Source organism: Aspergillus candidus (assembly GCF_002847045.1).
Source record: "Aspergillus candidus strain CBS 102.13 unplaced genomic scaffold BDW47scaffold_17, whole genome shotgun sequence".
In the NCBI taxonomy this organism is placed as follows: domain Eukaryota; kingdom Fungi; phylum Ascomycota; class Eurotiomycetes; order Eurotiales; family Aspergillaceae; genus Aspergillus; species Aspergillus candidus.
The window spans coordinates 240,044-264,163 of record NW_020194022.1 but is presented as its reverse complement, the minus strand read 5'-3'; the positions used below and the strand labels follow the sequence as shown (position 1 = coordinate 264,163).

At 55.9% G+C, this 24,120-nt stretch overlaps 8 protein-coding genes across 8 annotated transcripts; 5 read left to right on the top strand and 3 right to left on the bottom strand.

Moving 5' to 3' along the window:
• Positions 1–338: 338 nt before the first annotated feature.
• BDW47DRAFT_104411 (bifunctional molybdopterin adenylyltransferase MobB/molybdopterin molybdotransferase MoeA family protein) lies at positions 339–2,819 on the bottom strand. Its single transcript, XM_024812317.1, has 4 exons — positions 2,514–2,819; positions 2,415–2,455; positions 2,318–2,355; positions 339–2,267 (listed from the first exon to the last, which is right to left on the bottom strand). The coding sequence occupies exons 1-4, from the start codon at positions 2,781–2,783 to the stop codon at positions 469–471; spliced, it is 2,148 nt and encodes a 715-aa protein (XP_024672860.1). The 5' UTR covers positions 2,784–2,819; the 3' UTR covers positions 339–468.
• A 163-nt stretch (positions 2,820–2,982) lies between these two features.
• Positions 2,983–4,459, bottom strand: BDW47DRAFT_104410 (H(+)-transporting V0 sector ATPase subunit c''). The gene is made up of 5 exons (XM_024812316.1): positions 4,256–4,459; positions 4,160–4,194; positions 3,997–4,088; positions 3,632–3,940; positions 2,983–3,567 (listed from the first exon to the last, which is right to left on the bottom strand). The coding sequence occupies exons 1-5, from the start codon at positions 4,311–4,313 to the stop codon at positions 3,462–3,464; spliced, it is 600 nt and encodes a 199-aa protein (XP_024672859.1). The 5' UTR covers positions 4,314–4,459; the 3' UTR covers positions 2,983–3,461.
• Positions 4,460–4,593: 134 nt separating this feature from the next.
• Positions 4,594–6,290, top strand: BDW47DRAFT_104409 (Rab family GTPase YPT6). The gene is made up of 5 exons (XM_024812315.1): positions 4,594–4,913; positions 4,976–5,001; positions 5,068–5,156; positions 5,279–5,681; positions 5,735–6,290. Exons 1-5 carry the CDS (start codon positions 4,861–4,863, stop codon positions 5,791–5,793), a joined length of 630 nt encoding a protein of 209 aa, XP_024672858.1. The 5' UTR covers positions 4,594–4,860; the 3' UTR covers positions 5,794–6,290.
• Positions 6,291–6,804: 514 nt separating this feature from the next.
• Positions 6,805–8,644, top strand: BDW47DRAFT_104407 (inositol phosphorylceramide synthase regulatory subunit KEI1). Its single transcript, XM_024812314.1, has 2 exons — positions 6,805–6,940; positions 7,011–8,644. Exons 1-2 carry the CDS (start codon positions 6,896–6,898, stop codon positions 7,998–8,000), a joined length of 1,035 nt encoding a protein of 344 aa, XP_024672857.1. The 5' UTR covers positions 6,805–6,895; the 3' UTR covers positions 8,001–8,644.
• A 421-nt stretch (positions 8,645–9,065) lies between these two features.
• BDW47DRAFT_104405 (sulfite reductase (NADPH) subunit beta) lies at positions 9,066–14,130 on the top strand. Its single transcript, XM_024812313.1, has 4 exons — positions 9,066–9,259; positions 9,321–9,460; positions 9,534–13,925; positions 13,989–14,130. The coding sequence occupies exons 1-4, from the start codon at positions 9,229–9,231 to the stop codon at positions 14,016–14,018; spliced, it is 4,593 nt and encodes a 1,530-aa protein (XP_024672856.1). The 5' UTR covers positions 9,066–9,228; the 3' UTR covers positions 14,019–14,130.
• A 510-nt stretch (positions 14,131–14,640) lies between these two features.
• BDW47DRAFT_125073 (uncharacterized protein) lies at positions 14,641–15,754 on the top strand (the record flags this gene model as incomplete). Its single annotated transcript, XM_024816335.1, has 3 exons — positions 14,641–15,124; positions 15,190–15,467; positions 15,566–15,754. 3 exons carry the CDS (start codon positions 14,641–14,643, stop codon positions 15,752–15,754), a joined length of 951 nt encoding a protein of 316 aa, XP_024672855.1.
• A 324-nt stretch (positions 15,755–16,078) lies between these two features.
• Positions 16,079–20,923, top strand: BDW47DRAFT_104401 (DNA-directed RNA polymerase). Its single transcript, XM_024812312.1, has 2 exons — positions 16,079–17,143; positions 17,217–20,923. The coding sequence occupies exons 1-2, from the start codon at positions 16,352–16,354 to the stop codon at positions 20,541–20,543; spliced, it is 4,119 nt and encodes a 1,372-aa protein (XP_024672854.1). The 5' UTR covers positions 16,079–16,351; the 3' UTR covers positions 20,544–20,923.
• A 302-nt stretch (positions 20,924–21,225) lies between these two features.
• Positions 21,226–23,971, bottom strand: BDW47DRAFT_20549 (uncharacterized protein). Its single transcript, XM_024818442.1, has one exon. It carries the CDS (start codon positions 23,676–23,678, stop codon positions 21,492–21,494), a length of 2,187 nt encoding a protein of 728 aa, XP_024672853.1. The 5' UTR covers positions 23,679–23,971; the 3' UTR covers positions 21,226–21,491.
• Positions 23,972–24,120: the final 149 nt, after the last annotated feature.

Genomic DNA, 24,120 nt, shown 5'->3' with positions numbered 1-24,120 from the left:
TCTATCTATCTCATGCGTATTTACACGTGCGCTCACTCTCTCTCTCAGACATGTACTCCTCTCTCTCTCTCTTTTGACATGGCATGTCGCAGGTTTGGTGCTCGGTGTTTGATAGCACTAGTTAAAAGTCTCTGTTCTATCTAATATGCGCGTTGTGATATTGTCAAAATGCTGTTGTATGGATATTTTTTCGACATTTATGGCCTGGGTTGTCAGGCTTGTAATGAGACTACACAATTTGATCTAGAACTTGGATCGTCACAGGAAGCCTGACCAATCTATCTGTATTGACATGATATAATACGATATAGACAGTAAATAGTGATATCTCCGTTCTCGATTCGCGCTGCGATCTCTTTACCAGGTCACATCTTTTCCCCCGCTTATTTCAATAACCAAGGGACCCAACTAGTCTCCCCAACCTAGATAGCATTATATAAAATCCACCACATTAACCACGTTATATGCCTATGCCCCCGACAAAACACCCCCCATCATCAAAGCCTGCACTAACCCGCCCTTCTCGATGCGCCCCTTCCCAGGAGGAAGCACCACCAACGCATTAGCGCTCGCAAAGCTGCCCACCCGCGAGCTGCGCTGTCCGACGCCGTCGAGTCCCGAGCTTGTCGCACGCAGCCGGCCGTCGGAGCGAGACGCTACCACGATGGCGCGGTGGTACTCTGTGCGTTTGGTGTCTAGCGGAAATGCATGCTCCAAGGTGACTGTTACGAGGGGTAAGCCGAGGGATGGGCGCGCGCTGGGATGGGAGGCCAGCCCGAGGAGCTTGTGGAGGGAGGGGAGTACGAAGAGGTTGAGGGTGACGAGTGCGGAGGCTGGGTTCCCTGGGAGGGAGAAGATGAGTTTGGTTTGGCGCTCTTGTTGCTGGCCTGCTTGAGCTGGGGCGGACGGTTTGAAGGGGACGGTTGCGAACGTGGTGGGTTTGCCTGGTTTCATGGACACGCGGCCGAAGTGGATGGTGCCACCGAGGGAGCGCTCGATGGTTGGTTTGAGGAGGTCGAGTTCGCCCATTGAGACGCCTCCGGTTGTGACGATTACATCGACGTTGGTTTTGGCTTTGCCGACTCCGCGAAGGGCGTCCCGGAGACTCTGCTCTAGCTCTGTTGCTGGGGTGTCGCGGGCGATGCCTAGGTCAACGGTTGGGAAACCCCATGAGGTGAGACAGGCGAGGAGGGATGGGCGGTTGGAGTCGCGGATTTGTCCTCCGTGGAGGGTGCGCGGGTCGTCGTGTTCGACTAGCTCGTCGCCGGTGCTGAGGACGCCTACGCAGGGTTTCTTGTAGACCTTCACGGTCTTTGTTCCGGTTGCTGCTAGAAGACCCAGTTCGCCCCCGACGGGCGTGATCGTGTCCCCTTTGCGCAGGATCCTCGATCCCAACGCGACGTCGCTGCCTGGCTCGCGGACGTTTTCGCCTGGTTTGATGTCGCCGGTGAGGATCTCGACGGTGGCCTCCTCTTGACCGTCTGGTGTCGAGGTTGCCAGAACGGTGTCTTCCACCATTGCCACGGCGTTGGCATTGGGTGGGAGGGGAGCCCCTGTGGTGATTCGGGCAATGGTACCCGGCTCGAGAGGCGACAAGGTCCCTCCTGGGTTAGCATGGGTGATAGAAGCGACGGGAAAGACACCCTTCGTGCTTCTTGAGCCCGTGTCCGGAGATGCAGGTGCGATTACGGCGTATCCGTCAACAATACTGGCTCGGTAGGCCGGTACTGCCTCTCCGGCGTAGATGTCCTCAGCAAGAACAGACCCCACTAACGCGGTGTTCACCGGGGCATCGACTACCACTGGATCGGGAGTCTGCTGGCTGATGGCCCGTAGAGCGTCGTCCACCGACAGCATCGGATAGGGCGACTCGCGGTATCTCCGGGTAGGGTCTGCATTGGGATCGTTCGACTGTGGGCGCTCGGACGGCGACGTATGCGCTTTCGGGATAGTATGCCCATGCCCATGTCCACAGGAGTGGTCATGGTGGCCATGATGGTGGTGGTGATGATGGTGATGACCATGTTGGGGATCTCCTCGATCAGCCGTTTTCTGACTATCCGAAGATACACCTGCGTCGGCTTCAAGCTTCTTTACACCGCCTGCGTGGAGGTTTCTTGAGTTTGCACCGGCTGCTTGCATACACGCGTGCGGGAGGAGCTTGAAGACCGCTTCGAGATTCTCCTTGGCACCCTTGGGCGATCCAGGAAGAGTGATAATCAACGATTTGTCTCGGACGCCTGCCACTGGCCGGGACATCATTGCAACTATTTGACTGGTGAGTGATCATAGGATAATCAGGTGCGGTGATCCCTACATGGAGTGACTTGCAAGGACGAGGCAATCATGCCATGCCTATTTTCTTGTCAGTCGTTGCTCAACCATCGTGGAGAGCAGCAGAGCATGCAACTCACACTAATCCAGGCGCATGGCGATGAATGAGAGGCGATACAGCCTGTCCCAGTAATCAGTCAGATACATAGGGCTCCATCTTCCAGCATTAGACCACGAACCTCGGGTGTATTGTCCTTGACTGCAAACCCTGTCCCCCCGCTGAGCAGAATCAGATTGACCCTATTCGGGCCATCAGCCCAGTCACAGACGGTACGCTGGATATCCAGCACATCATCTGGGACGATCTTGACAAGCGGTCGTTCCCAGTTGGATCCCTCGGCTGTAAAGAAGGGCGTGAGAGTGTCCACCACTTTATCCGTGGATGGATCCTGGGAAGCCGTGTCTGAGACGACTAGAATTGCTGCTTTCAGGGAGTTACTATCTGACATTCTGTATATTGTTGGGCAATGGATGAGTGGTTGAGGGGGAGGTGAAGAGGGAGGAGAGTTGGGCTTATCGGAAGTGGGGTCCAAGTAAATATACTATCGGGTTACTTGCTCCGCGGAACTGCCCGATCTATATATCTCGGTCTACACAACAAAATGCAATTTGATATTACACTTGGAAATCTATTATGTCGGCAACAAAGAAAACATGGAGAAAAGCACTTTCGAAAGCTATGATCCTTTTCCCTATCCTCCATCAACCTAAGATACGGAAGCCCTTCGAAAGTCCATAAGCTTTGATCATTTCATTCCATATCTGAAATTGCCAGTTGGAATAGGCAAGCGTAGAGACCCAACGGCGGGGTATTCACGCCGGAACATGACCTGATCGTTCTTGTCGATCCCCAGAGGTCAATGCGATGTACAAGAAGAGACAACACTGGCACGGCCACACGCAATCCCATCGCCGATACCCTATCGCATGCCATCAACACCATCTGGTCTATCACCGCCAATTTAGGGGGATAGCCAGTAACGCACCCAAACGACCCTACAGTCAAATCGGACCCATACGCCTCAATGCGGTATATAAGAGGAGAAAAAGAACAGATAATAAGTCATACAAATGGTTTCTTCCGGCACCATGACGTCTTCTTCCGGAGAAGACATGCTCTCCGCTGTTTAAGCTCCAAAATCGGTCGCCTTTCCTCCGATCAAAAGTCCCACGATCAGGCCGAATAGACCGAGGACGGAGCTGAAGATCTCGATGACCAGGATCTTGACGAACCTATAGACCGAGTCGTTAGCTTCATGCACATCAAAGTTCGAATTAACGTGGATGGAGGACGAACAGGCTGGGGTCGGCGGCATCGGCAAGGGCCGCACCACTTCCGTTGATACCGACAGAGATACCGCAGATCAAGTTACATGCGCCGACGGTGATCCCGCCCCAGAAAAGAGCATATCCCGTATAGTAGCTGCTTCCCGACAGGATCTCATCATTGTCGACCAGGTTGAGCTTGGACGAGAACACGATCGCCATGATCACACCGTAGATAGCGACGACCTCACAGAAGATAATCGAAATCAGGTTCTTCGTTCGAATCCGGGGCGCCTTGACGCCTCCGCCGACGATCGAGGAGCCTGTCAGGAAGATACCCCTGAAGCACCGACTGTTAGTGACCGGACAGACACGACAATGCAAGAATGCCCATACCATGCGGCGCCCACTACCGACAAGCCAATACACATCGCAATACCAATGGTCGCCCAGGCGTAGGGAGACACCGACTCGAGGAAATGGCCGACCTAAAACACCGGTCAGTCAATACGGGGATTCCGATCGGACATGGAACGAGCTCGGACGATCGGGGTCGTACATTAAACTGTTCACCATCCCCATGGAATAGCATATCTACCAGCGAGCCTCATCAGTATCTCCTCCCCATCCAATTTGTCCACGGGGGTTCACTTACAGCCTCCGATCACCAGGAGTGACACGGTTGCAGCACCGCCGGAATACGCGAGAACCATGATGACTGCCACTCGTCGCCGGAGCTAGACAACCGACAAGATCAAACAGTAGGAGAAAGTAATCCTCAAGACACTCGGCGAAGTCACGAGGGACTGAGGGAAGTAGAACCGAGGAAGCTCTTCAGACGGGAATCAGCTGCTTTTCCTTGATAATCCCAGCCGCCGCTTCTTGATTATGGCGTTTGAGCTGGTCGGGTCGGAGTTTCATCCGCCCGGGCGGCAGGCGGTGGCAGTAAATCCCCGGACCTTTGGGATCCTTTTGATCCTTAACTATGATCCCGTTTGATCCATGGGTCTAACCAGAGTCCTCGTCAGTCCATTATTCGAACCAACTACTCCCTTCTATCCTCCCCAGTCGCATATCTCTCTCCCGCCCACTCCTCCTCTTTCTTTCCTACCCTATTGAATTGTTTCTTCCTTCCTTCCTTGCTTTTATATACCCCTGAGCTCGCAATTCAGCTGGCTCTTGTTTTCGTCGGGTAGATTATTTATTTTCCTCCTTCCCCGCTACCCCTGATTCTACCTCCCCCTCAGTCACCTTATCGTCATGGCATCCGCATCTGGGGTTGGGTCGTATTCGAACCCCCTGAAGAAGTTCAAGTATGGCCTTTCTATGTCTATTATGTCTTGCTTATGGAGCTTGGTTTACTGATCAATCACAGGTTGGTGTTTTTGGGAGAGCAGAGCGGTATGGTTCACCGCTCCGTGCGGAATACCCGGTCCCCCGCTTGATTGCTAACCCAGGGGTGGATAGTTGGGAAAACCTCCCTGATCACACGGTTCATGTACGACTCGTTTGACAACACCTACCAAGCGACCATCGGGATCGACTTTTTGTCCAAGGTATATACGATTCTCCCCGGCCTCGGTCCCTTGTACCCGTCCCGCGGTCACTCCAGTTGGCCACCGGGATGGTTGGATCCCACCCGTCAGTCCATTCAGCTAATGTCGTCGTGTTGATGTAGACCATGTACCTTGAAGACCGTACCGTCCGACTCCAACTTTGGGACACTGCTGGCCAGGAGCGTTTCCGATCCCTCATTCCTTCCTACATCCGAGACTCGAGCGTCGCCGTGGTCGTCTACGATATTTCGAACGCCAAATCCTTCCAAAACACCCGAAAGTGGATCGATGATGTGCGAGGGGAGCGTGGGAACGACGTGATCATTGTCCTGGTCGGCAACAAGACCGATCTGAACGACAAGCGCGAGGTCACGACCGCCCAGGGTGAGGAAGAGGCCAAGAAGAACGGGTTGATGTTTATCGAGACTAGCGCCAAGGTGGGCCACAACGTGAAGCAGCTGTTCCGGCGGATCGCCCAAGCGCTGCCCGGAATGGAGGGTGAAGGAAACCGGGGAGAAACCCAGGGTTGGTCTACACAGGTCCTAAGTTTCAGGAGGTTACTAACCGGTTGGACACAGTGTTCGATGTCAACGTCACGCCGAAAGAGACCACGAGCAATGATGGATGCGCCTGCTAAACGCTATAATCGATGTCTAATTTCTTTTCCTCCATACCCGGTCCTCGCGCGCACCCGCGGTTCGCCCTGTTGACCGGCAAGCCCAATGATGATGGTTGATTGGGATTGTCTATAATTGCGCTGTCGTTCTTCCGATGTACATTTTCCCTTTTCTTTTCTTATTATTGATTTCCTCTTTTCTCGTTATCCTGGTTGGGCGAATAGCGTGTCTAGATGAAAGTCTCATGAAAGCCTTTGTTTTTCTGTTCTTCCTTTTCATACGGTGGTCTCTCTTCTTGTTGCTTCGCTTGGGCGCATGTGGACCACTGGCTGCAATCTGGCTTGTAACAAAGATGTTTGATTATGTTCGTGATGATCCACAGGTCTTTTTGAGGGTACGTCTGGTCATATGTTGCATGTTTGCGTCATTATGAGTGTATACCCACGAGTCTATCTTCCACGTATCGGTCTCCAGCCGTGCAGTATAGTTGGGGTATGGTGTCTGCCTAGTAGTGAATCGCTCCGAGCGAGACTTGGAGTAGGTTGTAAAAATGACGGGAGGAGCCGTCATGAATAGCTCATTTACCTATCGTCGGGAGATCCGAATACATACTACGGAGTAGTCAGATGAAGACTAGTATTGATTATACTCATCCTCGGTACAGATTTATGACAGAGGGATAAATCCACTATACAGTCGATCGGGAGACCTTCTGTGCCGGGCCGACTTAGTAAGCTGACCCGCCTGAGTTATACATACCTAATTCGATTTAATTCGACATAATTAACTTGAGGGAAGCTCATTTCCAAGTCATCATAGAGAAAAAAAGGGAAGGATCTGCAGGCGGATCGACCGGGAAAAGCCTTTCGTCCCCTTAATTATGAGTCTTCCATTTTTAACATACCTTACTAGGCTACTAAGTACTAACTACTAGTTTAATGATTGTTGTACCACCAGGCTCCCAGCCCAGCTCTCTCTAAGCCTCCTCGTTTTTATCCTTCCATTCCTTTTCCTCTTTCCCTTATCCATCCCCTCCCCCCATACCTCACCCCCCCCCATCACATCGAGAATTCTTTTCAACTCTATATCACCGACGCCCCATCGGCGATATCGTATTTAATCATGGGCTTACTATCAACCCGTTTCCTCCGCATCCCGCGGCCAACGGTATGTTCCGGAGAATATCTTCCCCCGGTCGCTTATGGTAACTAACCCATGATGTGCCCTGACCTCACAGACATTCCTTTATGTGATGAGTCTCCGGACCGGCGCTTCTCTCATCACTTTGTCCCTCCTTCTCAATAAGATCAGTGGGCTCTATGGCCTTCTCGCCCTCCTGACCGGCTACCACCTCTCCCCCGTCCAACTGTCCATGTACCTGTATTCCCTTGTCGCTCTCGGTCTCGCCGCGCTCCTCTTCCCCCATATCCGGAAACAGACCCCCCTGCAATGTCTGGCCCTCGCGTGGCTGTACGTGTTCGACAGCGTCATCAACGCCGCCTACACCGCGGCCTTTGGCGTGACCTGGTTCTTGGTGATCTCCCAGCACTACGACAGCGACGCGGCATCCGGCCCCGGCAGCGAGACGATCGAACAGACGGCCGGCTTCACCAATCCCAAGTACGACACGTCCGACTACAGTTCCAACGATCACGAGGCGAGATCCGCGCTGGATGATGGGCTGAGCAATGCCGTGTCCCAGCCCGAGAGCTTCCAAAGCATCGTCTGCATCTGTTTGCTGTGGATCGTCCGCGCTTACTTCGTGTTTGTCATGCTGGCGTTCGCCCGCCAAGCTTTGCGCCGTTACATGGCGGTACCTCGCCACACCCAGCTGCCCACCCATAGCCGCAGCACCTCCATGGCCAGCGTCGCCAGCGTGGCCGACATCGACCGCGAGCCGTTCTCCCCCTTCAGCCCCGAAGGCCAAGGCTGGAAGGGTAAACTGGGTCGCGCCATGATCGGCGTCGGTCGCAATTACTGGCTGGGCGAAGACGAGGATAACAGCAGCTGGATGAACGTGGTCGGCCCCCGGCTCCAGCCCCGGGGCGAGCCCGATAGCGGGCTTCTCCCCGGTCCCCTCGAGCGGGAGCGGCGCCGTCGATCTGGGACCGGGCCTCCGCAGCCCTCCCAGTCCGCTGTCCAGGCGGCCGCCTTGCAACAGCCCATCTACGAGCAACCTCCGCCCTGCATCAACGTCAAGATGCACGACTGGAACGACCCGCGGTAATTCGTCGGGACTGCATGTCTGGATGCTCGGTGTGCGATCCGATCATCCAACGTTGTATTCGTATCGCCTCCGTTCCCCTAGGACGTTCTTCAATTTCTGGAAGATATCGCAGACCGGTTGGTCTGACTTTTCTCCGTCTAATATTCCCCCCCCACCTCCTTTTCTTTTCCCCTCGGTACAGAGAGGGGAACTGCTCTCCCGTCCCTTCGCTTGCACATGATGTTATTGGGTCGTATTTCTCTTGTTTCTATATATGCCGCAATGACCTACATACCCTAGTTGGGCCATCAGGTGGAGCGGTTCCAGAGATCTCGTGGTCTCTGGCAACCTCTCCGCTGTTCTCTTCAGATTTCATTATTGGGAAAGGCGTTGGTTTTTTTTGAGGGGCCACGGGGACGTCTTTTTGTTGGCGGAGAGGTCCGGCTTGGGCAGGGCACCTGGGAATTCTTGTAGGCTCCCGGACGCCCTTGAAGTCCTAAGGCATGACCCGGGCGTCTGGGGGGGCCTTGTATATTGTTGATCAAGATAAGGGTTTTGCCGTGTCTGTTGGTTCACTGGCGTTTTGGGATACTACCATAATAGGGATTGCATATTGCTGTACCCTGTCATCAGATAAGATATACATATTGATTCTTTCTTGACCTGAATTAATATTTCTGTTCACTCCGTCTTCTCGATGTCCCTGACTCTACTTATACTACTCCAGTTCTCGCCCGAGAGTCCAGACTCACGGGCTTTGGTGGCATAAACCGAACTGAGTCAGCTATGCGAGCAAACGCCGTTCCGCCCGGCAGAATAAAACTGACGTGCTCAGACAGGAGTCACGGGACTGGCGGGCTAAACCCGAATAGGCAGGTTTGCACCCCGCAGCCGCCCTGGTTTGCATCGATGTCGTGATCGTCCTCCAATGAAAACGTTGCTGATCCAAGCCCGAAGGCGGAGAATCACCGGTTGGAAGTATAACTATAGCTTGTATGAAAAAATAAAATAGCATTTATATTTTTAACAGGAACGAAGAGGGAGAGATTTAGATGACTCCTTGATTTTGCTCTTTTCCACTTCCCCCCCCCCCCTATCCCTCTCATCCATCATCTATCCTCCCCTTCTCATCTGAGTTGTTGCTTATCAGTGGGGAGTCACCGTGCATGGTGATATCCGATTTCGATTGACTTTTCCGTCCTTCCCCTCCCCCACCTTGCGCTGAGAAGTGCTTCTCGCTAGTCGCAATATGGCGCCCATTCAATCCGCTGGGGAAGCTGGTTAGTCTCCATGTTTCGTGTTGGTCATCCCTTATTGATTACTGACGGTTTCACTGTCTAGTGGCCAGAATCGCCTATCTTTCGAGCGATGTCGTTCTGTCAGTGCAGCCCTCCCTGCAGGGCGATTCGTGGTTCTCGAAGCCCCTCAAGGCCTTGAAGGCCAGCCAGACCCGCGGCATTTTGCCCAAAGGTGTCCCCGAGGTGAGTGTCAATGTGGGATTGGTATAGTGGGAAGATCGAGATCGGCGGAAACTGACCATGTGACTCGACTCAGGTCGTCCCCGTGCGTTTCAACGAGGACCCTCTCCTCTCTGCCTTCCATCCGTTGCAGGCGGGCAATGCCGTCTCCGTCACCACGAGCTCCTCGGTTCTCCTCGCCTCCGTCCCCCACCTGTACCGGCTGGCCAACTCGCCTGTCGTGATCCACGTGGCGTTGGAGCCCTATCCCTTCCCGGATTATTCCGTGATCAGCTCCATCCGCCAGTGTGGTTTCTCCTTCCTCCACTCGGAGACCATCCAGGAAGCGCAGGATATTGCGTTGACCGCCCATGCTCTGGCCCGCAAGTCCGGCAAGGGTGTCATCCACTTCTTCGATCCGGCTAATTCCGTGCGCGATGAGCCCATTGCGGAGGAGAATGTCGATATCGTCCGGACCCTGTTGACCCTTGGTGGCAACGCTGCGGTCCACTCGGACGGCTCTGGTGTCCAAACTTTGTACACGGACAACGGCCGTGAGGCCACCGTGTCCGAGGAAGTCTCGGCGAACACCGCGACGGAGCAGACCGAGGCCCCGGCTCCGCTGGCGCAGCCGTCTCAGACCCCGTCCAGCGTGAGCGTCGATGCGTCCTCGGTGGGCTCTTCGAAGCGGGACAGCAGCACAGACAGCCGTGCCCCTAGCTCGGTTGCCACGACCGTTGAGGCTTCCGCTCTGCGTGCCGTCAGCGCGGCGGATATCTTCGAGTGGACCGCTCAGATCTGGCGGGTCCTGTCCGAGACAGTGGGGCGCGAATACCACGCTATTGAGTACACGGGGCCGGCGGACGCCACCTCGGCGATCTTCGTCTTTGGCTCGACGGGTGTGTTCGTGGACATCTTGTCCAAGGAGGACATCCCCAGCGAACTCCAGAACGTCGGCTTGGTCACCGCGCGCCTGTATCGGCCTTGGGTGGGCGGTCAGATCGTCAATTCGATCCCCAGCTCCGTCCAGCAAATCGCCGTGCTGGAGCAGGTCCGCAAGACCACCAGATGGGGCCCCGCTTTCATGGATCTTCTGTCGGGCTCAACTCCCCCCACTGCCCGTGGATCCAGCCCCAAGATCGTCGGTTACCGATTGGGGTATGTTGAGCCGTCGACTGCGATTCAGGCTCTGCGGGGAATTGTCCAGAACTTGGAATCTCCTTCCCCGATCCAGAACCTCGAGATCGGAAGCTCTAAGGTCCCCTCCCTCGAGACTCCCCTCGAGCAACCCCACATCGAGAACGCGTACCTGAAGATCCTGAACCAATTGTTTGGGGAGCGTCTGCACATTGCGAACCAGCTGGGCGCCAAGGATGCCGGCGTGTCCTCGACCATTGCGGCGACCCCCGAATATGGCTTCGGTGCCCTGATGGCGCGCATGGAACACCGCCAGCGCTTCGTCAAGGAAGTGGAGGAGGCGTCCAAGGCCACTGGCTTCGCGACGGATGTCCCGAAGAACTGGCTCACCAAGTGGGCTCTCAACGTGGCCGACGCCTCCAAGGCCAACAAGCTCGCACCGGATGTTATTGCCCGTCTGTCGAATGACGGTTCCCAGGTTTCCCGCACCCTCCTGAAGTCCAAGCAGCTGTTCTACGATGAGTCCAAGTGGCTCATTGGTTCGGATGCCTGGGCTTACGATCTGGGCAACTCGGGTGTCCACCACGTGCTCGCCTCCGGCGCCAACGTCAACATGCTGGTGATCGATTCGCAGCCGTACTCGGAGCGTTCGGCGGCCGACCCGACTCGCCGCAAGAAGGACATCGGTCTGTATGCCATGAACTTCGGCAACGCCTACGTGGCCTCGGTCGCGGTCTACGGCTCCTACACCCAGGTTCTGCAAGCCATGGTGGAGGCTGAGCAGTACAAGGGTCCCTCCGTCGTGGTTGCCTACCTGCCCTACAACCAGGAGAACGACTCGGCCCTGACGGTCCTTCAGGAGACCAAGAAGGCGGTCGACCTCGGCTACTGGCCCCTGTACCGCTGGAACCCCGGCAATGAGGAGAACGACGAGCCCAAGTTCTCGCTGGATTCCGATCGGATCAAGCGCGAGCTGGAGGAGTTCCTCCGCCGGGACAACCAGCTCAGCCAGCTCATGCGCCGCCACCCCAAGTTTTCGTCCGTGCTCTCGGAGTCGTACGGCACCGAGGTTCGCGACCTGCAGAAGCGCAAGGCTAAGGACTCGTACGAGAAGCTGCTGGAGGGTCTGTTCGGTGCCCCCTTGACCATCCTCTTCGCCTCCGACAACGGCAACGCTCAGAATATCGCCAAGCGTCTGGGTAACCGCGGTCGCGCTCGTGGATTGAAGACCATGGTGTTGGCCATGGATGACTACCCGCTGGACGATCTGCCCGCCGAGGAGAACGTGGTCTTCATCTGCAGCACTGCTGGCCAGGGTGAATTCCCCCAGAACGGCCGCAGTCTCTGGGAGCACGTCAAGAACTCTGGAGACCTGGACCTGTCCAACATCAACTACTCCGTGTTTGGTCTCGGTGACAGCCACTACTGGCCCCGCAAGGAGGACCGGATCTACTACAACAAGCCGGCCAAGGACCTGGACGCCCGGGTGGACTTCCTCGGCGGCCGCAAGCTGACTGACATCGGTCTGGGCGATGACCAGGATCCCGATGCCTTCCAGACTGGCTATTCCGAGTGGGAGCCGCGCCTCTGGCAAGCTCTCGGCGTGGACAAGGTTGAGGGCCTGCCCGAGGAGCCCGCTCCGTTGACGAACGAGGACATGAAGATCCAGTCCAACTACCTGCGTGGCACCATCGAAGAAGGCTTGCAGGACGAGACGACCGGTGCCATCTCGGCGGTGGATCAGCAGCTGACCAAGTTCCACGGAACCTACATGCAGGATGACCGCGACGTCCGTGATGAGCGCAAGGCGCAAGGCCTGGAGCCCGCGTACAGCTTCATGATTCGCTGCCGTCTGCCCGGTGGTGTCGCGACCCCGACGCAGTGGCTGCAGATGGACGCCATCAGCAGTTCTCACGGCAACGAGACGATGAAGCTGACGACGCGACAGACCTTCCAGTTCCACGGCGTCATCAAGCGGAATCTGCGCGGCGCCATGCGTGCGATCAACAAGTCGCTCATGACGACCATCGCGGCGTGCGGTGATGTCAACCGTAACGTCATGTGCAGTTCTCTCCCCGAGCTGTCGCAGTTCCACCGCGAGACGAACGCCGTGGCCAAGAGGATCAGTGACCACCTGCTCCCGGCCACGACCGCCTACCACGAGATCTGGCTCAAGGACGAGAATGACAAGAAGGTCCAAGTCGCGGGTGACGCCGTCGTTGACCACGAGCCGCTCTACGGCCCCACCTATCTGCCTCGCAAGTTCAAGATCACGATCGCCATCCCTCCCCACAACGACACGGACGTCTACGCCCACGACATCGGCCTCATCGCCATCAAGGGCGCCGACGGTTCCCTGGAGGGCTTCAACGTCCTCGCCGGTGGTGGCATGGGTGCCACCCACAACAACAAGAAGACGTACCCCCAGACGGGCCGTATGTTTGGCTACGTGCCCGCGGACCAGGCCCACATCGCCTGCGAGAAGATCATGCTGGTCCAGCGTGACTTTGGGGATCGCAAGAACCGCAAGCACGCCCGTATGAAGTACACCATCGACGACATGGGCGTCGAGGTCTTCAAGGGCAAGGTCGTCGACCTCCTCCCGGAGAACATCCGCTTCGCGGAGCCCCGCCCCTTCAAGTTCGCCTCCAACGTCGACACCTTTGGCTGGATCAAGGACGAGACGGGCCTGAACCACTTCACCTGCTTCATCGAGAACGGGCGGATCGAAGACACGGCGGACTTCCGCATGCGCACCGGCCTGCGCGAGCTGGCCCAGCTCAACAAGGGCGAGTTCCGCCTCACGGGCAACCAGCACCTGATCATCTCCAACATCAAGGACGAAGACCTCCCCGCCGTCAAGGAGCACATGGCGAAGTACAAGCTCGACAACACCTCCTTCAGCGGCCTGCGTCTGTCGTCCTCCGCGTGCGTCGCCTTCCCCACCTGCGGTCTCGCCATGGCCGAATCCGAGCGCTACCTCCCTATCCTGATCTCCAAGCTCGAGTCCACCCTCGAGGAGGTCGGTCTGGCGCAAGACAGCATCGTCATGCGCATGACGGGCTGCCCCAACGGTTGCGCGCGACCCTGGCTCGCGGAGGTCGCCTTCGTCGGCAAGGCCTACGGCGCTTACAACATGTACCTCGGCGGCGGCTACCACGGCCAGCGGCTGAACAAGCTCTTCCGCCAGTCAATCAAGGAGGACGAGATCCTGGATATCATGAAGGGTCTGCTGAAGCGGTATTCGCTTGAGCGGAACACCGACGGCGAAGAGCCCGAGCGCTTCGGCGATTGGTGTATTCGTGCGGGTGTCATCAATGAGACTAGTGATGGCATGAACTTCCATGAAGGGGTAAGTTTTCTAGCATAGAATTGTCCTTGTAACTGGTCAGATTTACTAACGGTCTATGTGCAGGTTGCGGAAGAGGACGAAGACGACGAGTAAACGGACATTACAAAAGGATATTACAAAAGGAGCATTCTTGTATTTTGTTAAAGCTTGGACTTGAGGACTTGATCTCATGACTTTTATTTAGACAATGATATCTTTATTTCCATTCTATTTTCTGGAGCCATAATTCGATCGAGCATTTTCTTTTTTTGTCTGTTGGTGATGGACGATCTGAAACTGACTGCGATGTGGTGTATATCCTGTTTTACAGCACATCTGCAGGCTTACATTTCCCAGCTTGAAATACTTCTGATACTGACAACTTCGACACATTCGTAAATCAATAATCAAGCTTGTATAAAGTGCAAATCAAACGTCTACTAGAATATGAAGAAGGCGGTGAGCCGAAATTAATTCTGCCAGCCGGCTTATCAGTGACTGATTGCTTGCTCCACCGGAGTTCGTTCCGCGATCTTGATATCAAAAAAAAAGTTCCAGCGACATCCGACATTTACTCTTCCATTGAACAGACACTACACACCTCGCTCTTGAGATCTTCTCTCAACTAGCGGATATCGTCGATTCCAAACCCCACCAATAACAACACTCCACACCAAACACCCCCCTCTCTCAGACAGACCACAAGAGAAAAAAAAAAAAAAAGCGAACCCACACAATGTCCACAGAAGACGACCCCATCATCTCCTCCTACGACATCACCCTCAACGACTCCGACATCTCCCGCTACGTCCTGCAATACCTCGACCGTCCCGCAGGCCACAACTACGATGACCGGCACGGCCAAAAACCCACTTCGCTGCGCCTGAAGCCCCGCACGGGCCTTGTCGAGGTCGACGTCCCTGTGAACACGCGCGTTAACTACGATGTCGAGAAGGGGTTGAGGTATGGGGATGCGCTGAAGAAGAGTCGGGGCGCGAGGGAGGGCGCGGGGTATGGGATGGCGGGGGGGTTTAGTGTTGCTGGTGGTGGTGGGGGGAAGGTGAAGACGGAGGGGGGAGCTGCAGGGAATGGCGGGGATGTGGATATGGGGGGCATGGGGACGGGGGAGGCGAGTTTGTTGAGGGTTCAGACGTTGGGTGGGAGGATTAAGATTCCGGAGGAGGGGGATCCGGTTTATATGTTGGCTGCTTTTAGGGATGGTGAGTTTGGTTTCTTTTTCTTTCTTGCGTTTCTTTTGAGGGATGGGCTTGGCTGACGGATGCAGGAAATTTACATCTCTCGCCCGTGACGGCTGTCGTGCAGCTCCATCCGCAGCTGCATCATCTGGATGCGCTGGATGAGATCCCTGCGAAAGGACGAGGCGGGAAGGGAGCGCGGAAAGAAGGGGAGGAAGAGAGGCAGGCTGAGAGCGAAGCGCGGGCAATCGATGTCAAGATCAAGGCTGCTGAGGAGGGCGGCGCTGCGGTGGTTGCGGGCAACCTGGACCTTTTGAAGAAGATGCAGGATGAGAAGTGGGGGCGGTATGAGTGGGTTGATGCTGAGGTTGGTTTTTACTCTCCCTTTTCATGCTTTTTATCTTTGCATCCTTTCGTCTCTTGTTCATTTGAGTTGGGAGACAGCTAATACTAACGGTTCGATAGACGGAGGAATCGTGGGACGTGTACGAGAACTTCATGATGCATCAGGATGTGGAGAACCTCCCGCAGCTTGAGTCGGCGATCAATAGCGAGGAGTATCTCGACCGGATGAGTGCGCCTCGAATTGATCCTGCGCGGCCAGAGATGACGGGGTGGGCGATGAAGCAGAACCGGTCGACCCAGCGTGGGTAGTAGGGTTGTATTGCCGCATTACGAGTTTATCATGATTGTACTATTCTTCTGGGTGTATATATGTGTTTAGTTGTCTCTTCCATTCCAAAATATGTCCAACATCCTGTATGTCAACTATTATTATAAATACAATAACCGTGGCAAGCAGTATAAAACCCAATCAGGCAAGCCGATCGCCACTCCAGATGGTCCAGCCAATCAGACAGCGCAAATCCCTGTCCCGACCACGTGACCTCACGTGCCTTATCGGCGATCGCGCGCGGTGTTTTTTCAGCCCTTTTTCTCTCTCTCCTCCGGTCTCTGTTCGACTTCACCATCTCCCTCTCCACCTTCTTTTCCCTCCTCCCTCTTCATTCTTGATTCTCGTTGATTCCTTGGTGGAGGGCTGCCGGACAGCTGTCAGTCCCATTGACGACGTCCCAACAAGGGACTCAGCTTTCAAATTCTGTCCCTTCTACTTACTTCTTTTTAATGACACTGTCCATCGTGCATCCGATCCGTCGGCATTGAGCTTAATTGTTCTGCATCATTACTTATTTCCCGCCGTATATTTTATTTTAATTCTCCGTGTCAGTTATTCAGCGATCTCCGTGCGTCATGTTATCTCGTCTCGCGCGTCAGAAAAATGCGTTGTCACATCTCCGCCTGCCGCATGGGCGCCGGGTTTCGCCATCGCCCGCGGCCTTGCGGTTGTATTCCAACTCCCATCGATCGTCCTCGCCGATAAATACCCCGTCGAACCTGTCTCACGAACATCCCCGTCGCCCGTCCTTCCAGTCCAATCGCAGTCTGGCAACGGCAGCCGATCAGTCGGCAATGGACCAGGGGCCCTACCATTCCTTCGATCAGCCGGATCGACTAGCTCCCCTGTTTCAAGCGCCACCGAGGGAGTTCGATCCATCGTCTTTGATCATCATGGATGAGCTACTTCAAACAAAACCCAAAATGCTGAAGCGGAGTCGGGGACTCGGTGGCAATGAGGACGAGATGATGGCGAACTTGGATATCTCGATGAAAGTCGGCCGGTTTGACCGGGCAGCATCTCTGATCACGCGGTTGGGAGAGCTCTACCCCGTTGGATCGCCGGAATATCTCGCCCTGCATAATCGCTATCTGAAGGAGATGGTGCAGCATATGATCGTCACGCGGCAGCGCGATTTGGCCTTACCGATGCAGAGGTGGTTTGAGGTGGATATGCCTCGGGGTGGCTGCACGCCGGATGCGACGACTTACGCCATCATGCTCCGCATGGCACTGCGCATGCTCCACGGTGCGAAGAGAGACCGGACCGTGCGTCGGTACTGGGATCTCGCTAAGAGAGCCGCTCTCGAGGAGGAGGTCTTGGCTGTTCCTATTTTATCAGAACTGGAGCTGGGTGAACTTTCTGAGGTGAGGTTTTTTTTTTTTTTTTTTCCGTGGCTGCTTTTGCGATAATCTTAGGTACTGACTTCTGTTTCACTAGATCTGTGCTTCGGACCTTCAGCGCGTTGCCATCGGCAGTATCCATTCGGGCCCAGTATCGGAGACTCACGAGCCTTCCTTCGATTCCGTCCCTGAAGTGAGGCCCGTGGAGCAGAAGGGCGTGGGACTCCTGTCACTGAAGGAATCACTCGCGTCCTTCTCCGGCAGTACTGAAATCGACTTCACCCCCAACCCTGCCTATACCGACGCCGAGAACGAGGAACTATACAACCAGCTCAGACAGCGCCAGGTGGAGAGCGATTCTATCCAATCTGCCATGCACCGTTGGCGCCATGAATACCAGGAGAGACAGAAGGCGGGCCTTGATATGACCGCCGGGGGGAAGAAACTCGGCTACATCATGAACCAGTGGCACTCCGGCCTCGTCTCCAAGCTGCACGAAGAGCTCAAGCTGGTGGAGGAGGCAGAGAACAACCCTATCCGAACCATGGCTCAGAAAGAGCGCTGTGATTACGGCGTCTATCTGCGCTCTCTGGATTCGGAGAGAATTGCTGCCCTGACGATCCTTGCAGTGATGTCTGCCTTCAGCCGCGGCGGGATGGAGAAAGGATTGAAGTTGTCGGCAATTGTCACCTCCATCGGCAAAGACCTCCAAGACGAGCTGATTGCGGAGAGAGCTCTTAAGAGCCAGTCGGGAGATAATTCCGACGTACGGCGAGTGAAGGCCCTGAAGGAAATCCTGGCCGGTCGAAATCAGAAAGACGGTCGGCCGCGGTGGCAAGGCCTGGTCCAAAAATACCAAAGCGAGGATCCGACGGTCATCTGGTCGCCGCGAGTCAAGGCTCGCATCGGGGCTGTCCTGATGACTCTGCTCTTCCAATCGGCCAAAGCCCCGGTTGTCCAGGAGAACCCGGAAACGAAGAAGAACGAGGTCCTGATGCAGCCCGCTTTCCAGCACGCCTACAAGATTACCTGGGGCCGGCGCATCGGGTACATCCACCTGCATTCGGATATTGTCAAGATTGTCGCCAAGGAGCCCGCTGGAGAGCTCTTGGGCCGTCATCTTCCCATGCTCTGCAAGCCCAAGACGTGGGGCGGCCCCAGTGACGGAGGATATTTCCTCTATCGAAGCACTATCGTCCGCACCACGCCGGGCGAAACTCTGCAGCCCGCATACGTGAAGGCGGCGCTGAAGGACAATGGACTGGAGCAGATCCGGGACGGCTTGGATATTCTTGGCCAGACTGGGTGGAGGATCAATCGCGAAGTGTTTGACGTGATGCTCGAGGCGTGGAACTCCGGCGAGGATATTGCTAACCTGGCCCCGCTGGAACCCAGCTTGCCCTTACCTGAGAAGCCCGCCCCCGAAGAGGGTTACGAGGCCCAGCGCAAGTGGGACCACACCATGCGCGATATCGAGAATCGACGGACTGGTCTGCACTCCGTGCGATGCTTCCAGAACTTCCAGATGGAAGTGGCCCGGTCTTACCGGAATGAGACCTTCTACCTCCCTCACAACATGGATTTCCGTGGCCGTGCCTATCCCCTCCCGCCGTATCTGAACCAGATGGGCGCGGACAATGCCCGCGGTCTCCTCCTGTTCGACCAGGCGAAGCCGCTTGGCACAACCGGCTTGAAGTGGCTGAAGATCCAAATTGCCAACTTGTCCGGATTCGACAAGGCGAGCATGTCGGAGCGGGAGCAATTTGCCATGGACCATCTGGACGACATCCTTGATTCGGCAAACAACGGACTGCACGGGAAACGCTGGTGGCTCAAGGCCGAGGATCCCTGGCAGTGCTTGGCTGCGTGCTGCGAGCTGCGGAACGCCCTCCGGGAGGCGGATCCCACGCAGTATCTGTCGCGCTTGCCCATCCACCAAGATGGTTCGTGTAACGGATTACAGCACTATGCTGCCCTTGGTGGTGATAAAGTCGGTGCCCAGCAGGTTAACCTGGAACCGTCGGACCGCCCGTCGGACGTGTATACGGGTGTCGCAGAGTTCGTCAAGGAGGTGGTCGCGCGCGAAGCTGCCGAGGGCCACCCGACGGCGAAGCTCCTGGACGGCAGGATTGCGCGGAAGATCGTGAAGCAAACCGTCATGACCAACGTCTACGGTGTGACCTTCATGGGTGCCATGAAGCAGGTGCGCAAGCAACTGATCGAATTCTACCCGGATCTGTCCGCCGACGAAAAGAAACAAGGCGCGCTCTACATTGCCCGCAAGATCTTTGAAGCCCTCGGATCCATGTTCCACGGGGCGCACGAGATCCAGTACTGGCTCGGTGACTGCGCCAGCCGGATCACGCAGTCCCTGACTCCGGAACAGATCGAGGCCATCGGCAAAGAGGCGCTGACCCCCGCCAAACCCGGTTCGAAGACTTCCAAGCCGAAAAACAACGCTCTGACCGACAAGTTCAAGTCGACCGTGATCTGGACGACGCCTTTGGGCCTGCCTGTGGTACAGCCCTATCGTACTCGCAAAGTCCGTCGTATCGCCACTACCCTCCAGGCCCTGAGTCTCGTGGACATGGGATCGGACGATGCCGTCTCCCGGCGGAAGCAACTCCAGGCTTTCCCGCCCAACTTCATTCACTCTCTCGATGCAACGCACATGATCATGTCCGCCACCGCCTGCCAACGGGCCGGCCTCACCTTCTCCGCCGTGCACGACTCCTTCTGGACGCACGCGGGCGACGTCGACTCCATGAATCACATCCTTCGCGAAGCTTTCGTCCGCATGCACTCCGACGACGTGATCAAGCGACTCGCCGCCGAGTTCGAAGTGCGCTACGGCCAGAACCTCTTCCTGGCCAAGGTCCCCAAGGTCAGTCCCATCGGACGCAAACTGGCCGCCATGCGCAGCAAGAAAGGCGCCCCATCCGGCAAACTCCAGGAACTCCTGCAGGAGCACAAGCGCCAGCAGCTCCTGAAGTCCGATGACCCAGAACTGCAGGCCCAGGGTCGCGCCATGGTGACGCCCGCCAGCATGTTCGAGGAAGCCGGCGGCACCGACAGCGACCTGTACATCCCCAACTCTCTCGGCGAGACAGTCGTCGGCCACGTGCCGGAGAACCTCGCGCAAGCCGAGCGCAGACCCGCCGGCATCGAGGCCGACTCGGAAGACCCCGCGCTTCAGTCTCTCCTCAGCGACCTCGGCGACACTTCGCCCAAATCTGACGGCCTGGAGGGTGTCTCCGAGGCGGACGCTGACGAAGCAGACATCGACGGACCGGACGGCGGCCCGAACAAGAAGAAGAGCGTCGTCACCCTCTGGCTCTGGCTCCCGCTGCGGTTCCGCGACGTGCCTCACAAGGGCGCGTGGGATTTGACCCGTATCCGGGACAGCAAGTACTTCTTTTCTTAGTGTCTTAACTTTTTGTTCTCTCATGGTCTTCTCTCATTATCTGAGAGGGAGTCACGCATTGGGTTCGGCGTTGGGTGAATTTCACACAAAAAAGGAGGCAGGCAGGCAGGCAAGCATGTACAATTGAAGAAAGGGGTGTCCGGTTTGTTGTCACTGTCTGATGTTATAGATCAGACCCCTTCTTCTTTCTGTTTCTTTCTTCTTCTATTTGTTTTATTTCTTTTATTGGCAGTTCCCCCCTCTGTGATATACACTTTTGGATATACTGGATGGTGGACTTTCTCTGTATTATATAGCATGTTGATGTTTCTCGCAGCGCACGAGTGAAGATGGATGGATGTATATATATATGTGTGTGTATGTATTTACATAGAAGAAACTTATCGATGTATCAATATTTAATCCAGCGAATCTTCTTTAGATCATACATACGCGAGTAGTGCATTGGTGGGTGGTGACACCAACTAATCTCGACCAGATCGGAGAGAGAGGTGGCTAGAGGATGTCATCTATAACCAATCACATATAATCTGGCAAACCAAAGCTTGTTCATAATTAGGTGGATACGTAAAGAGTCAGGCCTATCGACTGGGACGGTAATAAAAACATGTTAAATGAATAATGAACGAATGACTGAACAACGCATTGCAATTCTGTAGATCATGATTGATCGCCATGATTCAGAATGCTATCCTGTTCGTCCTCGGGGTATAACGAAATTATAAGCCAGCTAATAAGTAGTAATCCAGGAGACAAGGTAGAGATAGACAGACAGGCAAGAGAGAAGAAATAGAGAGCAAAGGGCTAGAATCAACGTGAAAAGAAAACAAGCCAGCTATACGTAGTCGTAGGTGGGACAACGCCAGTCAACAACAAATGAAAACACAAGAAAACAAATGAAAGAAAAATTAAGACCTAATCACCAATTGAAACCCCTGTGGGCGGTAGTTAATGACTGTATGTGCGTATATTCTCCTTCCCCTCGCTTTTGCCCTTCCGACTGTCGTCCTTCCGTTTGAGACGCGCCTGTGCGGCGAGCATGCGCTCGGCTGGGATCGAGTCCCGCTGGACGGTGGCGAGGCTTTGGCGTCTGCGGGCGCGATCTGCGCCGGTGAGGGCGTCTGGGAGCGCAGACACGGCGTCGAGGCTGTACTTGACTGGGGAGCGGCGGCGGGTGCGCAGACGGTCGTGGCGGACTTGGTGGCGGTTGTCGGTGTCCAGGGATGCGAGGTGGTGGGCGAGCGCGGTCATGCTCGTGTGGGAGGGGCGGTAGGAGCGGTAGTTGTCGAGGTCGTGTTTGTGTTTGGCTGTGTCGGCCGTGGCGTGGTGCGAGGTCGGTTTGAGGGATGGGTAGTCCGGGGGCGAGGAGGGCGGCAGGGCGGAGATGTTGGGCTCTTCGTGGTAATGGCCGCCGTTTGGTTTCAACGGGGACTCCCCTGCAAAGGAATACGGGCGCTCGCCACGCGTCTCCAGGCCTAGTGTTTGGGCCGCTCGTCGCAGCTCTAAGTCCCCGAGGGAATTGCGCGCGTTTTGGTGCGAGCGCTGGCCCTTGGCTGCGCGCGGACTCGGACTCGGAGGCTCATCTATCTCCTCGGTCTCGTCGTATTGTGGCTCCCGCTGGGGGCTGGTCTGCCCAAAGTCGAACATCTGGACTCCTGTGTGGCCTTTTCGCGGGCTCTCCGAGTAGCGACTCGCTCGGACCCGGAGCTCGGGCAGTCTCTCGATGGTGGCCACCTTCAGCTTCAGCAGATCGATTTGCTCCAGCATCTGCCGGCGTTCTTCATTGAAGGACTGCTTGAGGTCTTCCTCCGTCTCGCGGCGTTGCTGGGACGCGGTCTTCAGGCGTTCCCGGTACTCCTGGATCCGCGTCTCCAGTTTGGCCTCCCGCTGTCGCAGTTTCGCTTCCTTCTCCTTGCGCCGGCCCTCGTACTTGGTCATCTCCTGCTTGACGCGTGCGAGGGTCTGCTTGAGGTTGGTGTTCTCCTTCTCCAACTCCGAGGCCTTCCGCTCCGAGCTCCGCGCCAGGTCCTTGAGTTGACTGAAGTCGGTATCGTGGCGCTTCATCTCGGTAATCCTCGCGTTGGCCTGACCCAGTGCCTGCTGGGTTTTGCGGAGCTGTTGATCCGCTGTGTCGGGCGCGTCCTTGGGTGCGACTGCGTTCGTCGCGTCGTCCGCGTCCGCGTCCACTCCCACGACCCCGTGCTGCTCGAGGAGTTTGCGCAGTAAGCCGACCCGGTGCTTGTATTGCAGCGCGAGCGCCGTCTGCTTGGTGAGGTCCTGCACCAGCTTCTCCTTGTCGGCGTTGGTGTTCTCCTCCACCATGGTCGACGCCAGTTGCGTCACGTGACGTTCCATGTCGGCGACCTTCACTTCCTCCTCCTTCAGCTTGTCCGACAACCGCAGGGCTTCGGCATCCTTCTTCCGCGCGTATTGTTTGGCGGCAGACCGATACTGGATGAGTTTCCTGATCTCGCGCGTGGTTTTGTTGCGATAGCTGTCGAACTCGGCCTTCCAGTACTTGCCCGACTGGGAACGGGGCTCGTCGAGATTGATCGTGTCGTCGTTATTCTCCTCTGGCGATGCGGCAGTGGAAGTCTGGGTTATCGGTTTGGACGGGGGCTGTTCGGTGCGGGAATAAGTCGATTCCACCGACCTGGCGGTTTGTTCGCGGGAATCCAAGAGGGCTTGCGTGAGCTTGCTCCGCGGTTTGCCTTTACTATCCACGGACCACTGGCTACTCAGCGGTCCCGTCGTGCTGGCCGGCGTCTGGGGTTTGTCCCGCTCTTCTCGTCTGCGTTCGTTGTCGACCACTCCATCCCCAAACGAGACCGTTTTGCGACGGTTCGACGCCGTCCCCGGTGTGACCAGAATACTCTTTGTAGGGGACAACATGTTGTTTACTGCGGGACCAGCATCGGTTTTCGTAGACGGTTGGAGGGTAGGCGGCTTCAATACATTGCTGTCGTCCCGCGAGCGATCGGTTGGTAGAGACTTTGGCTTTGGTGTCTTCTCGTCGTCGTCCTCTCCGGGGGTGCCAAACAAAGCGCTCTTAAAGGCGCGAATAGCAAAGACGGGCGCAGGGGTCTCGGGGGGTTCCACGACCTGAGATTTATCTCCTGGCGACCGAGAAACCATCCTCAGTTAGCACTCGACCGTCGCTGACAGCCTCCAACATTCACGATGAAACAAGGGAGAGAAGGGATGACTTGTTGATGCAGCACTATTGGTGACGAGGGGGAAGTGGAGAGCGTAGGTGGACGCGCCGCAAAGGCGCAAAAGCTCCCCGAGTGGGGAACAAACACAACACAAACATACCAGCGGTTTGGTCGTTCGGGCCCGAGATCCACTCTAGCATGACGACTGGAGAGAGCCGAAACCACGAGGAGACAGAGCGATCAGCCAGGCGAGGCAACTATTGGGTAGAAAGAGGACAGAGGATTGACGTGGCCATCGTCAACACCCCAGCCTGAGGCCGCTTTGTTGATGGCCGGATTAACCATCGGGCCGGGTCTATCATCTCCATCTCCATCTTGATCTCTTTCTTTCACTTCTCTTCTCTTCTGACTTTTTTCCTCAA